Source organism: Varanus komodoensis, unplaced genomic scaffold (genome assembly GCF_004798865.1).
Source record: "Varanus komodoensis strain SLA01 unplaced genomic scaffold, ASM479886v1 scaffold30, whole genome shotgun sequence".
Lineage (NCBI taxonomy): Eukaryota > Metazoa > Chordata > Lepidosauria > Squamata > Varanidae > Varanus > Varanus komodoensis.
This window is the reverse complement of record NW_025335762.1, coordinates 2284473-2298955: the sequence shown is the minus strand read 5'-3', so window position 1 is coordinate 2298955 and position 14483 is coordinate 2284473. Positions and strand designations below refer to the sequence as shown.

Here is a 14483-nt window from a genome sequence, read left to right as displayed (position 1 = left end):
CCTCGTGGAGTGGAGCGGGCACCAGCCACGCATGGGCCTTGGGTTTCCACAGGTGTGCGGTAGCTCTGTGTGATGAATTCTGCCATAGAATAGGTGACCCCGATCTTCTTGGAGAGCTGCCTGGGGGTGAGGCCCAATTCCCGCCACCTGGTCTTATCGATTTCCATTCTACTGCTGCTTCCCTGCTACCCCATGTTCATGTCCACCTTGCCTCTCCATGACGTGCGGTGCTCCACAGGGAGCAGGGGTTCTGTGACATCAGAGGCCACAGAGATGATGTCATAAGCATTCTTACACTGTGTGTTAACTCCATGCTATGAAATATCCAAGTGGAATTTTTGCTTAATGAATCAAGCCCCAGAGTCCTCAACAGGAGAGTCGCCAGCGCGATGCGTGTGTCAACACATCCTGGGAATCTAAGAGAGCACAGCAGCCAAGTCAATCTAACGACTGCATATTTGTATGTGTCAGTGAGACCTGAGCAAGAAAAAGACAGGCTGCTTACCTGTAATTGTCGTCCTTCGAGTGGTCACCTGTGCGTTCCGATCAGTTGGGCCATGACTGAACGGCACTCCCGCTGTCGACATCCAAGCATCCTAGGTGCTGGATCGTGTGAATCCAAGTTTATCACATGGATGCAGCTAGAAATATGGCTGATAGAAAGAGTGCTCATGAAGGGCCATTCCATTGCGTAGAGAAGTTTTGGACTGGCTCTGGCCACTAGCAGAAATGTGAGGTTGATGTGAAGGCTTTCTGTGTGGTGAGCGACTTCTCCATTCGGAGCTGCCATTGCATGGGGACATTTCCAGCCCCATCCAGACCACCACTGTCCAATCTGAAATGGCCCTTTGCCTGCTCTCATGGAAGGAACACAATAGGTTGGAGATAATGGGAAAGGAACTCCTCGTTCTCACACTGCTTGAATGTACCTTTCCATTTTTATTTCACTGGCTTAGTAAATCCCATATATTCCTCTGTAGGTAAATCCCACCCATTCTTCCATTGTTTGTGTGGAGCTCCTGACTCAATTAGTCAGCTGTGGCTGCCCATGTAAAGCCCCCGTCAGGGTCAATATCATGGTTTTTCTGCTTAGGAGGCACGTGCAGGGATCTGGTCCTCTTTGTTCCCCGGCAGAGGATGAATGCTCTGATTTCCCCCCCTGACCAGCCCTGAAGTGAAGGTGGATTCTCCACTGGGGTGCTTGTGAGTGCCAGTGCATTTACAAGGCACCCCCCTTTGCCTCTTCCAGGTTTCTGTCTCTCCCAAAGGGCAACCCGATAGCACCACTGCCGTGGTCAAGAGAGTCCTTTGTTTGCATTCCGGTGCTCAGACTCCCTCCATTCCTGTGTACTCAGCTTCTTGGGCAAGTCACCTTATTTTCACTGGCTCACCCTGAAAATTACAACTGACCCAGCTGACCCAAGCAGTCGGAGGGTGTACTGGATGCGCACTGGGAAGGCCTGGCTTCATGAACTCTGCTTGCCTTCAAAATTCACTGGTTGGCCTTGGACTAGTCATGGTCCTATGCCTTCACTGACCTCACAGGTCATGGTCAGAACGAAACAAAGGAAGGGAAAAACCACATGCACTTGCCCAGGGCTTCCTGGAGGTGTGGAGACTGTGAAAAGGAGGCAATTTTCTCTCCTCTAATACTAGAACCCAGATGGGGTCATCCCATGAAGGTGACAGGTGGGAGATTGAAGACAGGTAAAAGGAAGCCCTCCGTCATACCGCATATTGTTGACCGATGGTATTCACTGCCACAAGATGTAATGAGGGCCACCAATTTGGGTGGCTTTAAGAGGGGATTGGACCAATTCATAGAGGGGAAGGCCATCAGCAATGGCTGTGTGCTGCGTCCAATATCAGAGACGGTATGCCTGTATGCACCAAGTGCTGGGGAACATGGGTGGGATAATGCTGTTTGGCACTCTTGCCCTGTTTGTATCCTTATCCTTGGGGGCAGCTGGTTTGCCAATGTGTTGCTTATGTTCTTACATTCTTATGAAGAGTAGGTTTTAAAGAACACATGTAATAGTGATGCTTCCAAATGCAGTTGCTACAGCAATAATAATAATAATAATAATAATAATAATAATAATAATAATAATAATAATAATTGTTTCCATGTTGCCCCACAGCCAAGACTCTCTGGGTGCTTTAGGATGTTTCCGGCAAAAACAGTCATTTCTTTCCTGGGTGTTCCTAGGTTAAATGTCAGGAACAAAACTGTGCAGCTTGGAAACCTGGTGATGATCGTGTTGTTCCCTTCCATTACAGACAAAATGAAATTTTCTAAATGTAGCCTTCTCTGAGCCAAGAGGGCTGGAAGACCTGTTGTTGCGGTTGTTTGCAAGGTGTGCAGTGAAGCGGTACCCTACATGGCGTCCAGGATTAAGTGCCTGCTATTCCCAAGACATACTCTGCAGATGATTGAGTGGCCATCCTCTCAATTCCAAGGGATATTAGAACCGGTAAGAATAAGCACCACATATTTTGCACAGTAAAGTTAAAGCTCTATTTTCTCCTTCTCACTTACCATATGTAAGGTTTCATCATTTGCCCCTTGTAGCAATGCAACCAGTGAATGAATTTGCAACCCGGGGCAAATTTACCTGTGGGTATGTTAACCAGAGCTGGACTCATCTGCAGGCCTTCCAGGTGAAGTTTTTACCTGGAATCTTCCTGCATCCTTGATGGAATTTTATGGTGGGGCAGTCAACACATCATGGTCTTCCATTTGAACAACCCTCTTGTATTTTCCCAGGTCTGTATTCCATCTTTTTTACCTTCTTACAGGAAAAAGAAAACCAAGGAAGGAAAGATGGAATCCCTGCATAATGTATTTTGACAGGTAGAACTAGGAGACACAGATATGGAGGCACATGTGGCTGGAATGATTCCAAGGGCAGGGGCAGCTCAGCCCTCCTTTCCAGTGGGTGGGGCGGGCGGCAAGAAGTGGGGTCTGCAAACCGAGAATGTTGCTGTGTTTCCCTCTGAATAGCCACGGGTGATTCACATATGGTCCTCTTTGTAATGTCATGCATATGTAATATCCCCCAAGAGTAAAGAAAGATGATGAAAATAGGTGACCCTGATGTGGCCCAGAAAGTCCAGGTTAAAATTCTTGTTGGTTTTGGAAAGAAGCTCTTCTTTCCCAAGGGCTTCATGACTGAGAGAAGAGATTTAACCCCAAATGGCCAGATGGCCTGGTGAGGGAGGCAGCTTCTGTACGGTTGCAAAAGCCACTCAGCAGAATGAACAAGTCTCTTTCCCATTTCAAAGTCAAACGGTGATAAAAACTTGCAAAACACCCCTGGATCGCCTCTTGCCCATGGTCCTGCACTCCACGACCGCAGAGCACTCCTGACATTAACAGCGCAACAGAAATACATTTGCAGCAATTTCGGAGTGGCTTAATCTGCCCAAAATTAACAGAGAAGAACCCAAATATCCAGACAACAAATGCCATCAGGTGTATGAATGCCAAGGGAAAGCTCATAGCACAGTCCGAGAAAGGCGCTGGGGAGAGTTGCTCATTGCCACAGGTATGCTAAGTGAATGGTGGGTTGCAAAAGACGGGACGGGACGGGACAGGACGACCAAAAGCAGTCACAGAGGTCACCTGAAAACAGTACGCTTCTACAAAAATTAAGGTAAGAATTGGCCAAAAGGGTCTCTGAAAGGGCTTCAAGAAGATACAGTTGCCCAGAACCAGCAAGCAGAAAGAATCCCGGGAAAATAAGGCTGATTTGGGAATGCCGGTGGTCCCATTTCCCCTGATTTTAGATCTGGACTGCATAAGTGGGAACTGCAGGTTGTGCTTTTGTTCCAATTCAAATTTTAATTTAATAATAATAAAAAATTAAGGAGGGAGCATGAAATGTTTCAAATTACATTGTTTTTGAAAACAGAAGAATAAAAAACCCCTCACAAATGGTAAAGCTTTAAAGAGGCTGAGGGCATCTCTTTAGAAGTACAAGAAAGGGTGTTTATTACATTGTTACTACAGATAGAATCTTCTGCAAGCAGGGCGGCATCTCCGCTGCATTTGGGCTTGTATATTCAGACATCTGTGCTGGTAAACCTGCTTCATGGAGCTTATAAAGAAAACGTCTGCCATAGGGTGGGCTTCCCAGCATGATTTTAAACCATGACTTCCGGGATTCAGGGAGAGCAGCATAGACAATTTTTTTAAAAAAAATCAAACTGGTAAATGGAAACTGTGAAGTGGTTAGTCCTGGAGACATTCTGCTCAAGAAATGAAAGAGGCACAGAAATTGACATTATTTAACAGGAAAGGACTCCCCCCACTCCCCCGAGCCTAGTCCGCATGAGTGGCCGGCAGCACCTGTATATTTGTGCGAGTGTTTCACACTCTGAGGTGTACTGTGTATTTCTCCTTCCAGTCTATTTGAATTTTCTCCATGGGTGTCTTTTTTTCTTTTGGCAAGCGGCAGGGACGTGTCCCTCCGGTGGCGGAAGGCCTGCTCGCCATTACGGGGGCTGGACAGCCAGGAGTCACTTCCGTGTGTGCAGCGTGTCCTGGAATTTGGTGCTGGTGTACCGTAGGTGGAAGCCCTTCTTACTGATGGTATCATCGGAGTGGAATCTTACCATCACTGAGTCGCCTGCAGAATAGACCTCTTCCGGGGGCTAAAGGGAACAAGCGCTCACGTAACCAACCAGGAAATCAGGACTTCTCCGCTTCAGAGGTAAAATGCTGTCCTTTCCAGCATGCACAGAACTCTGCCTCGTCTTGTCCCCCAGATCCAAAACACGCGCCAAGAAAACTCGGCATGTGCTCAATGGTATCAGATTTGTATCAGAGGCCAAAGCGATTGATGGCGGCCGGGAAGCCTCCTCAGAGGGAGGGGCAGCGCCCTTTCCTCACTGGTCCCATTGCCTTTGTCCTCATCCTCCCCACCTGGACTGAATCGCAGGGATTGCCGCAAATCAGCAGCCCCTTTAAATTCTGCCTGCCCTTCTGTCTGGCCGTTCTATTGGGTTTGGGCATCCACTTGGCCATACAGCCAACCGGTCAGCCACTGTCTGGCCCTGCCCCCATGCCAACCCTAGCCCTTAAAGCACAGGAATGTTCACTGCCACGGAAGGCCTCTCACGAGGGTTGCAGGAGGGTGGGCTGCTTACCCCAGAACCGCAGTAGCGTCCCAGGCGTGGGGCTGTCCCATCATAGCCGTCAAAGAGCTCCATGTAGTCGTAGCCGCAGTCGGCCTCTTCTTCGATCTCAAAGAGCTGGAAGATGAGTTCCACCCCGTAACCTTCCTCGGCCACAATGACCCATTCACAGTCTGAACCGCTCGGGTAGTTGTTGTCACCAAACTGGGCATGCGAATAGAGGTCCTTGGTTTTCACTTCAGCTCGCATCTGGCCGCCACATTCTGGAGAGGAGAACACACAAACTGGGACCTTTGGTCCAAAAGAGAGGCAGCCCTCCCAAAAATCAATGTCTGCCCATTTGTGCAGTGTCTAAAGTTGCACGGAGGAGTAAATTGCGAGCAAACAGAAACATAATCCTTTCCTTGCTTCCAAGCAGCGCAGTTTTGCAGAGACAGCAGTTCTCCTAGGGCTGTTCAGCCATCTAGAGTTTTTCAGCACAGAGCTGCTGCTGAGGCTGATCTACTTTCAGTTTCATTGCAGAATTAAGATCCAAACACATGAAGAACATTTATTTCCCCACCTTCCCACTACTTAACCTCTAGGTGGCAGAATGGTTTAGTGGAATAACACAAATACGCATGAGCAGAAGTGTTTTCTTTCACTTTCAGGAGGAATACCATATTTTCTTTGCTCTTGAAAAAACAAACCAACCTCACCGAGAGGGCTCTTGAAGTACTGAAGCAAAACTGGTGTCATGCTGTAATCTCAAGAACTCATATACCACTACAAATAGGAAAGGATAAATGCACGCTAAATGCCTCATGTAGAATCTGCTCTGGCAGGTAGCATCTTTTAATGCTTTGAAACAGAAGGGGGTGACCTACATGCACAACCGGGGCTAAGCCACTGAGCTACGAGGACACAAAGGAGATGTGCTTCCTAGGGCACTGTTGTTAGCATGGTGGGCTGGGACTTGGGGAATCCACGTTCAAGTCCCCATTCGGCCATGATGCGCACTGGGTGACTTTGGGCCAGCTACGTATTCTCAGCCTAATCTCCCTCCCAGGGTTGTCGTGAGGGTAAAATTAGAGAGGAGGAGAATCATGGAGGCTGCCTTGGGCTCCTTGCAAAGAAAAAAAAGGTGGCACATGAATAATAATAATAAGCAATTCAATGTATTTAGCCATCTCTGTTAGTGAATATTAAATTGTTAATGTGGGCCCACTTTATACTAAATGTGTAAGGCTGTGCAGAGAAACACAGACCTTCTCCAAAACCTTTCCATTTTTATCATGAAGGAAAGGTGAAGGGTGACAACTTTCTGTTATTGAGCTTTAATAACATACAGCATAACAAGCACAATTAATTGATTAATACTGGCTGATCAAGGAAGCTTAACCAAAGATTTTAAGGTCTGTTCTATGCAGAAAAATCTCATCATCCAGTATTCTCAATACTTGTGCATGATGGGAGCTGAAGTTGGGGTTGAATGTCCCTTTCTATGTCCATTATCATATGAAATAAATCTATGCCAAATCGATGTAAATGTCAACAAAAGTCAAGACTTCTTTATGCAAGAGGTTTTTTTCCTCCTGCAAAGCCCAGCTTGGGAACGTCTTGTATGTCTTGACCTGTATGTCTTGACCTTTGTCGTTTAAAAGACTTCAGCCTAAAACTGTTCCATTACTCTGGAGATACTCCTGATGTACCAAGTATATGGGGATAGTACTATGGAGATAATAACATTTGATACATTGGTTCCTCCTTTAGGGCAACCCAGGTTTAGCCATGAACCAAGGTAGAATGTTACCTGACGTATAGGTTGCCTCAAAGCCTTTCTTTTGGACAGAATTGTCTGAGTAGAACCTAAGAAACATCCGGTTGCTGGAAGAAATAATAGGCTCTGGCTTTTTAGATCCACAGAATCGACCTAAGACAGGAGCTTTTGCGTCTTTTCCATTGTAAACCTCAAGGTGGTCATACGTGCATTCTTGGTGGCCTTCGATATCTAGCTCCACGAAGGTCTGAAAAAGGAAATTTGTTTACAGATGGTAGAAGGTGTGACCCCCTTCTCTCCAGCAGCTCAGTTTCCTGTTGAACGGCTGGGCTGCACACCCTCTTCTGAAATGACATGCCCAGCCAGTTCCACGGTCTTCCGCCACTGCCTCCTACCTCCATCCCCACATGAAGACCTTTGCAGCGAAGCCCAGACATTCAATTTTATCTCGTCATACCAGAGACGCTTCTCCCACTTGCTCGCTGGGTCCCTCACAAGCCTTTTCGCAAACCGGCTTTGATATGGGCTTGGTGCAGCGGTGGCATTTTAATGCCACTCCTCCATAAAGCCCAACTTTGCAGGCGATGCTTTTCTCCTGACTCTCTGTGACTCTCTCCTGCTCCTTCAGAGTTGCCACTGGCTTCTTGGCTGCCCCTCTCACTATTGCCCTCCTTATCTAAGTTCTCACTGCTGCTTCTGCAAAGCTTTATCCCAGAACTGTTTTGATAGCTCTTTGGTGACGCTGTTTGTTCCAATATGCTGTATTTAATCTGAGTTGCTATGGCAAAGGTATGTGTCAACTACTTACGATGTGAGACTGCTGGAGATAATGGGATGTACCAGTGCCTAATTGACCGTGTCACAGCAAACGCAACCAGCAAGTGCCGGTTTCGTCTCTTTACTAAACGCTTGTGCCACAGCAAAGCTATTCTGCACCTTCACGGTATTGATTGTCTCATGTACATCAAGGGGCAACTCTGTCAATTAAAACCATTTCATTTCCAGATTGCAACGTGGCAAAATGCAGATAAGTCAGCGGGGGGGGGGGGATACTTCTGCGAGGTCCTGTCGCAGGGATCGCGTGACATGCCTCAGAAGTCTGTAGCTTTTACTGAGGAACACTGTAACAGACCATGTGAAGCGAGAATGCCACTCCTCACTGGCGTAGCGCACGAGGGCCAGAGATACAGTAGTGCTAACCTTGCTAATCTGGTCTTGGCTATTTCTTACATTTTAGATTGTTATGCTCCGCAAAGGACTCCCCTCCCACTCGTGAAAATTCTGATGTGAGAATCCGCCAGAGGGGGCAAGATCAAAGCGCTACTGATTTAAGAGTGACACCTTGCAGCAGCAGGCAAACACGTTCTTATTCTCCCAGTATTTTAAGTGTTAAGCAATTAATTTTAAAAATTATGTTATATACCTTGCTGGGTTGCGGTTTTATTTTTTATATGGTTGTTTATGTTGACTCTTACTTTTATTTGCTCTCAATGGGCAGCTCAGGTGCTGAACGGCTGAAATGTGTTGTTATTGAAATGTATTATTAGTGTTTTGTTATGTTATCATTATATTGTATTTTTTAATCTTGTAAACTGTTCTGAGGGTCCAATTGGCTATAGAGAATGCTATATAAAAGCTTGCGATACATAAATAATAAATAAATACAGTTTGGAATGCCATTCATCTAGAATATGCATGTATTCTTAGTCTTGGCCTCTGCGGTCCAATACATTACCAGCTTGATGCGGTGCCCAGCTGTGGCTGTGATGGTCCAGGTACACTCCTTCTTGCTTGGGTACTTATCAGGCCAGTTTGGGCTGGTGATGGTGGCGGTGATGGAGGTCAACTTGTGATCACAGCCAGCTGTAAGAAGCAGAAGTTGGAGCACAGCTGAGTGCAAGCAGCCTCTGTCCCTAATTCCACCCCACTCTTTATCCATCAGATGTAGGAGCACCACAAAGCGCTGTTACCAAACAGGTCTCAATGGAAACACAAGAAGTGGCTTGCTTCGCATCAGACGATTTACTCTCTGGCCCAGAATAGCAGATCTTCATGGTCTCATGCAGAAGTCATTTGCATCACGTGATACTGGATTCTTTTCTTTTTGACTGAAGAGTCCAGGGACCGAGTCCACAACCTCGGCATGTGAGGCATGCACGCTACTGCTAAGCCAGAAGCAGGCGATTGGTGGCCTTCCAGATGTTGTTGGACAGCCAACCCTTTTTGCACAACTATGCCAGAGCACTAGTGCTAATACCAGAATTTCTGAGTCTAAAAACAAGTGAACTGCCAAATCAAAGGCAATAAGAAAAACACAGCGGTTATCTGGAATCTTTCTACCTCCACCCTCAAGATGGTGGCTCATCCTGCCATGCTCTGTGCTCTGTGCAAGGAGCCACCACTGAAGTGAGGTTGAGAGAGAATGGTGTGCAGGCAGTTGTGAATCTACAGCTCATAACAGCTCTCACCTGGCAAGTCCGGCACACTATTCACTGAACTGCACTGGCTTGATTGGAAGCAGCCAGTCTGGTTTCTTGTTATGGGAAACTGTGCCTCTTCAGAGGAAATGGAAAGCAAGTGGTACTCTGCCTCTTTACTGGGATATGGGGCAACCTAATCTAATGGGGACCATTAGAAGCTTCTAGAAAATTCTGGAACACTCCCTATAGGCTCCCATGCCACTGGACATACCTGCTTCTATGGAAAGGTGAATGCTGCATCACAGCATCACTCCCTTTCCATCACGGTCCTACTCCGATGCTACTCCAACTCACCTGGGTGGGTTGCAGGGAGAGGGAAATCCTACCTGTCACCTGTTCACCTGAGCCTTTAAGTGCAGCTGCCACAGACTGTACCTGGAACCTTCTCCGCACAAGCCATGCAGGTCTATGCATGGCACACACTGCCTAACCGTAGATGTACGTCTTGCATCACTCGGTTCAAGCAGGCTTCTGTGCAATGGATTTTAGCCTGGGCATTTGCAGTTCCACACGGGGGCAGGGGAGGGAGCGGCGTTCACCAAGAAAACGAAAGGACCCACCTTCCTTGCAGTCGTGCTTGTTGTCGTGCAAGACAAAGCCGCTGCGGCACTGGCACTCGTAGCTGCCGAACGTGTTCAGGCACTCATGTTGACACCCGCCGTTATCCTTCGAACATTCGTCTTTGTCTAGGAGAGAAGCGTCACTTGCTTAGCAGGCTGCCCCCTACCGAGCAAGCTGTTTATTACAACAGGTGGCAAGGTGATGTCTGGATTGGCCGAACCGTTTGGGGATTCAGCAACTTGGACCCACAGAAGTGGGCCCACAGCAAGAGTTCTGCCTCCTGAACCCCCACCCCAGCCCGCCTTGCCTCAAGCATTTACCACACGCTTGAGCTCCCTTTTCCACTTATAAGGGAGATTAAAGTTTGGGCCAGTTTATGAAATCAGCAGAATTAACTGGTAAATAACTTCTCCTGAACTGTAATGGACTCCAGATACCCAGAAGGTTTAAGGCTCCCCCTCCCTGTGCAAATTCTCTGCAGGAAGTGAAGTTTAGAGAAAGGAAGAGCTTTGACCTATCCCTGCCATGTTATTTTCCCACTAGATTCAGCTGATCGTACAGACTGGCCCTTTCAGACCTCTACCTGCTTCTTCCTTGAGTTATCTCATTCTAGGCTAGTGACAAATGCCATTTCTATGCCTAGGTCGGGCCTACATGTTCCCAGCCTTTTCTCAGAACACTTGTCTCCATGCAAAAGACAACTACCAAAGCAATGATTCATCTCAGCAGCCTCTAAAATTTACAGGCTCCTCTCTGGATTTATTTCCCAGTAGCATGAAATTGACATCAACAACAGGGAGCAAGGATGGTGGAGGAAGGGGGACGTCAAACTGTAATCGGCTGTAATTCTAAGCAATCCTACCTCTACACAGAGCTGAAGCCACATAGCACATACAGAATGGGCATAACCATTACCTGCTTACTGAACAGATGAATGAATAGAAAACAGACACATGGACAACAAGGAGATGCAAGAAGGAGACTGGGACATAACGCCCCTCTTTACTTAACAGAAAATGTCACAGACACAATAAAAATGCAAAACAACGTCAGCTGGTCAATGACAAACCAGGGAAATCTAAGCACCGTAGGGGATTCAAAATAGAAAATTTTGAAAAGCACCAGCAATCAGTTCAGTCAAGTCAGGACTTTGGGGCAACTGTTGGGTTGGGGAAGGGGGAATGGACAGAGCTGTTCTCTTGATGGCAAACACTCCAAGCTTAGGACAGAAGGAAGACTCGGTTCTCTCTGTCTTGGGGATATGAGGAGGCTAGGCGGACCGGTTCCTTTGGAAGTGCTGCATTGTTCCTGAGAAACAATTAGAAGGGTGGCCAAGTTCAGTGTGGGGCTTGTATGCGCTTCTTCAGGCGGAACTTCAAGCCCGGAGGACGCATTTTTGGTAGCTGATTCTTTTCTGCAATGAGAGAGGGGAAGAAATGGAGAAAAGGTGAGAGGAAATTAATTCATGTGGGGGTGCAAGGGGATGGGGGAGGAGAGACATAAAGTTATTTTAAAATAATTAGATGGAGGGCCATGCAGTGAGAAAGGCCAAACTCTTACAGTACATATCAGAAACAGCCAAATTAAGAAGCTAAGATAGAGAAAGAACACAGTTACAGGAAAGAGATGGCATAAAAGAGTAGCGTTACATTCTAGAAGTCAGAGGAGGTCTTAGCAGCTGAATCAAGATAATTACAGTCCTAACACCTCCAGTCAAGCTTCAGTGGATCATGACAACCTCGGTATGGACTCTCTGCTTAGGGCACAGACTGAGTTGAGAGACCTGGGAAGGATATCCAAACCTCAGGAAGACTCATTAGATGATGTATAGGACCTTGTCCCATCAAACCACCAGATATCCTGGAGCTTGCCTAGGTTGAAGCCTTGGGATGAAGAGCGCAGAATTGAGTCTCACAACATGAAGGGAACCGGGCTTTCAAGAGCTTCAGATCAAAGCCACGCTCAACTGGATTAGCTCCAGATTCCAGGAAACATTAAGAAGCTGCAGCAGATGCAACCTAGTGGGTGGAAGTGTTCACCTTGAAAGCCCTCCCAGCTCAGCAGCAAAGTCACAATGGGATGCAGAACTGGCCAGAGTAAGGAGAGGCCTGAGGGCAGAGGAAGGAGAGCCTGTAAGTTCTTACAGGATTTCGAGGCTGACAGAAACCTTGGCACGCATGGTTTTTGCTTGCTTAGGGCTCTTTCCAGAGCCTTTGTCTCTGGTTCCTGGGAAGGCTGTCCTCAGGAAATATTAATCATTTGTCCTGCATCCTAAGCCACAGAGATTACAGACGGAAACCAGTTATCTAGACCTCTGATCCAGTTACAGTCATCAGCATTGGATTGTTGTGGAACTTCCTATACAGCTTACAGCTAATTGTCACCTCTGATGTAAGTTCTGAAGACTGCAACCCTTAGGTTTTACCATTTTTTAGCAACAACAGAGTCGCCCTGATGTGGCTGTCCTGGATCAGAACGACAGAGTATGTGTTTGAAGGATCAAGTCCCTGACACATCTCTTGGGAGCCGGTTTGCTTGCCTCTTCAACCTCTGGCAACCAAGAGGACAGACTGGCCTTGGACCTGCTCCTGAAAAACACCTGAACCCCACTTAGCACACACCGCCAGCCTCCTCTGCTTCTGTGTTTTGATGGCGGTGAGTTTGTGGACTGAGCTTGGAGGAACAGGCGTCGTCACAAGCAAATCTGGAAATGGAGACTTTTGTCTAGGAGGTGTTTCAAACTGCAGCAGCTTTTCCCAGGGCATATCCAGGAAAAGGGTGTATGGGCTAATTATTCCTTCATGCCTTAATTACTCTCTTCACTGATTTGCAATCCCTTCTGAATAGACCATTTGGAATTCTCTGAATTCACTGCATTCGAGGACTATTAATGGATACTTTGAGCTGGAAACGGCACTGATCTAGTGCCTGAGATACACCCATAATGCGAGATCACACACGCAATACATGCAGATCCCAACCACTGAAGCGCACGGATGTAGTCCTGTGGCTGAAATTACAGACAAACAAAAGCGCAAATATTCAGCTATTCATGAGCACGCAACAGTCAGGGCACTGTACAGTGCTAGCCTGCAGCAATCCCAAGCTGGCATGCTGGGACACCTGCGGACAAAGGTTGCAGTTTTATGGCTACTAAACAATTCTTCCAGGAGGGACCTTACCTGAACGCCGACTGTGCAGGCACCTTGGCCAGATTTCCTGAGGAACCATCCGGGAAGCGCCCTGCAGCACTTCCAGCTGGTCATGGTATTCGCAGGTTGTCAGAAGCGCTACAGAACTGCTTGCTTACCATGGCCCATCATCCTGATTCTTACGCTAGCAGCCTCTTTCTTCCTCAAGTGAATGCAACATCCTTTTGTCTCTCAGCAGCTGCCCTGGTTTTATTTGGGTTTCTGATGCAACCCATTGTGACGGGAAAGGCGACTTTCCCACAAGGAAGCATTTCTGCAAATGTTGCCTTTGCAAGGACAAAAAGGCGCTAACGAACCTTGAGTGGATCGTCTGCCCTCCCCACACAGCTTTCACGATGCCCAGAAACTAGGGAGGTTTGGGGAAACGTGAAGGTGTCTTTTGGAGTCTCAGAGCTACTTGTGTCACCGAGGGCTATTGGGGCTACTCTGAGGAAAAGGAATGGACAGTGAGACTGGGCAGGGAATCCAGCCGCGGCTTCATCCAGCTATCGGAGCTCTGTAGATCTGCGTCCATGGCCTCTGTGAGAAGAGACAAAGGGGAAGGAACTGGTTGATCACTTTGTAAGCCTCGTGCTTTCTGTCTCTGCGGACACAAGATGAATTGTATTTGCATACCATTCAGCTAAGTCTTCCCAAACTAGTGTGCTCTGGATGGCTTGGATTCCAATTTTCTCCAGCCAGGATATAATTTATATCCTATACTTATCAACATGACTGTGCACTCACAAGATATAATAAAAATATATAATAAAATAATTAAGGATATTATTTTTAGCCTAAAAAATTTCAACCAAACCAGCAAGAGGGACTTTCTTGCTGCAGAGGTTTATTTATTCTGAATTCATCTTTTTATGTAAGGAGCCACCTTTGTATCCCAACCTGCAATGTGTGTGCTCCTTATTGTGTGTGCGGGTGTGCGTGTCCACCTTTATCTTCTTGCACATTCCAAGCAGTTTCACGTTTGAAGTGTAAAGTGGTCCTGGCTTAATCACATTTGTAATGTGAGCATGAACGCGCATGCTGGCCAGGACACGGACTCTGTGTGGGTGGGCTTTTGTAACTGGGTGGGTTGGTGGGTTTTACTGTATTTTAATTGGATTTTAATTGGACTTTAATAGATTGCTTGAATGGATTCATGCCTGGCTGCTACTATGGGGTTGCCTGGGGAGCACGTGGGCGCTGCCATTGGGGTGGTTTTGGGCAATGGTCGATATGGCGTTGGGGGTTTAACGTGTCGGCATAGAAGGAGGAGGGACAGATGGTTGACACCTGTTCCCTCTTCTGGTTATTCCTCCAACCGGAAGGTTCCGGGTATGCTTATCAACCGCCCCT

The 14483-nt window shown here is 47.2% G+C and overlaps 1 protein-coding gene across 2 annotated transcripts in view; it reads right to left on the bottom strand.

Annotated features, from left to right (window-relative positions):
• Positions 1-3818: 3818 nt before the first annotated feature.
• Positions 3819-14483, bottom strand: part of BMP1 (bone morphogenetic protein 1) — a 70915-nt gene continuing 60250 nt past the window's right edge. The window contains exons 16-20 of one of the 2 annotated variants that reach the window (XM_044437416.1): positions 9939-10064; positions 8634-8761; positions 6932-7145; positions 5152-5402; positions 3819-4656 (exon numbers count right to left, since the gene is read on the bottom strand). In XM_044437416.1, coding sequence (XP_044293351.1) covers positions 4522-4656; positions 5152-5402; positions 6932-7145; positions 8634-8761; positions 9939-10064 — 854 coding nt within the window. In that variant the 3' untranslated portion in view covers positions 3819-4521. Of the gene's footprint in view, positions 4657-5151; positions 5403-6931; positions 7146-8633; positions 8762-9938; positions 10065-10908; positions 11354-14483 lie in introns of those variants that run through there. The other variant, XM_044437418.1, reaches the window with a different exon arrangement.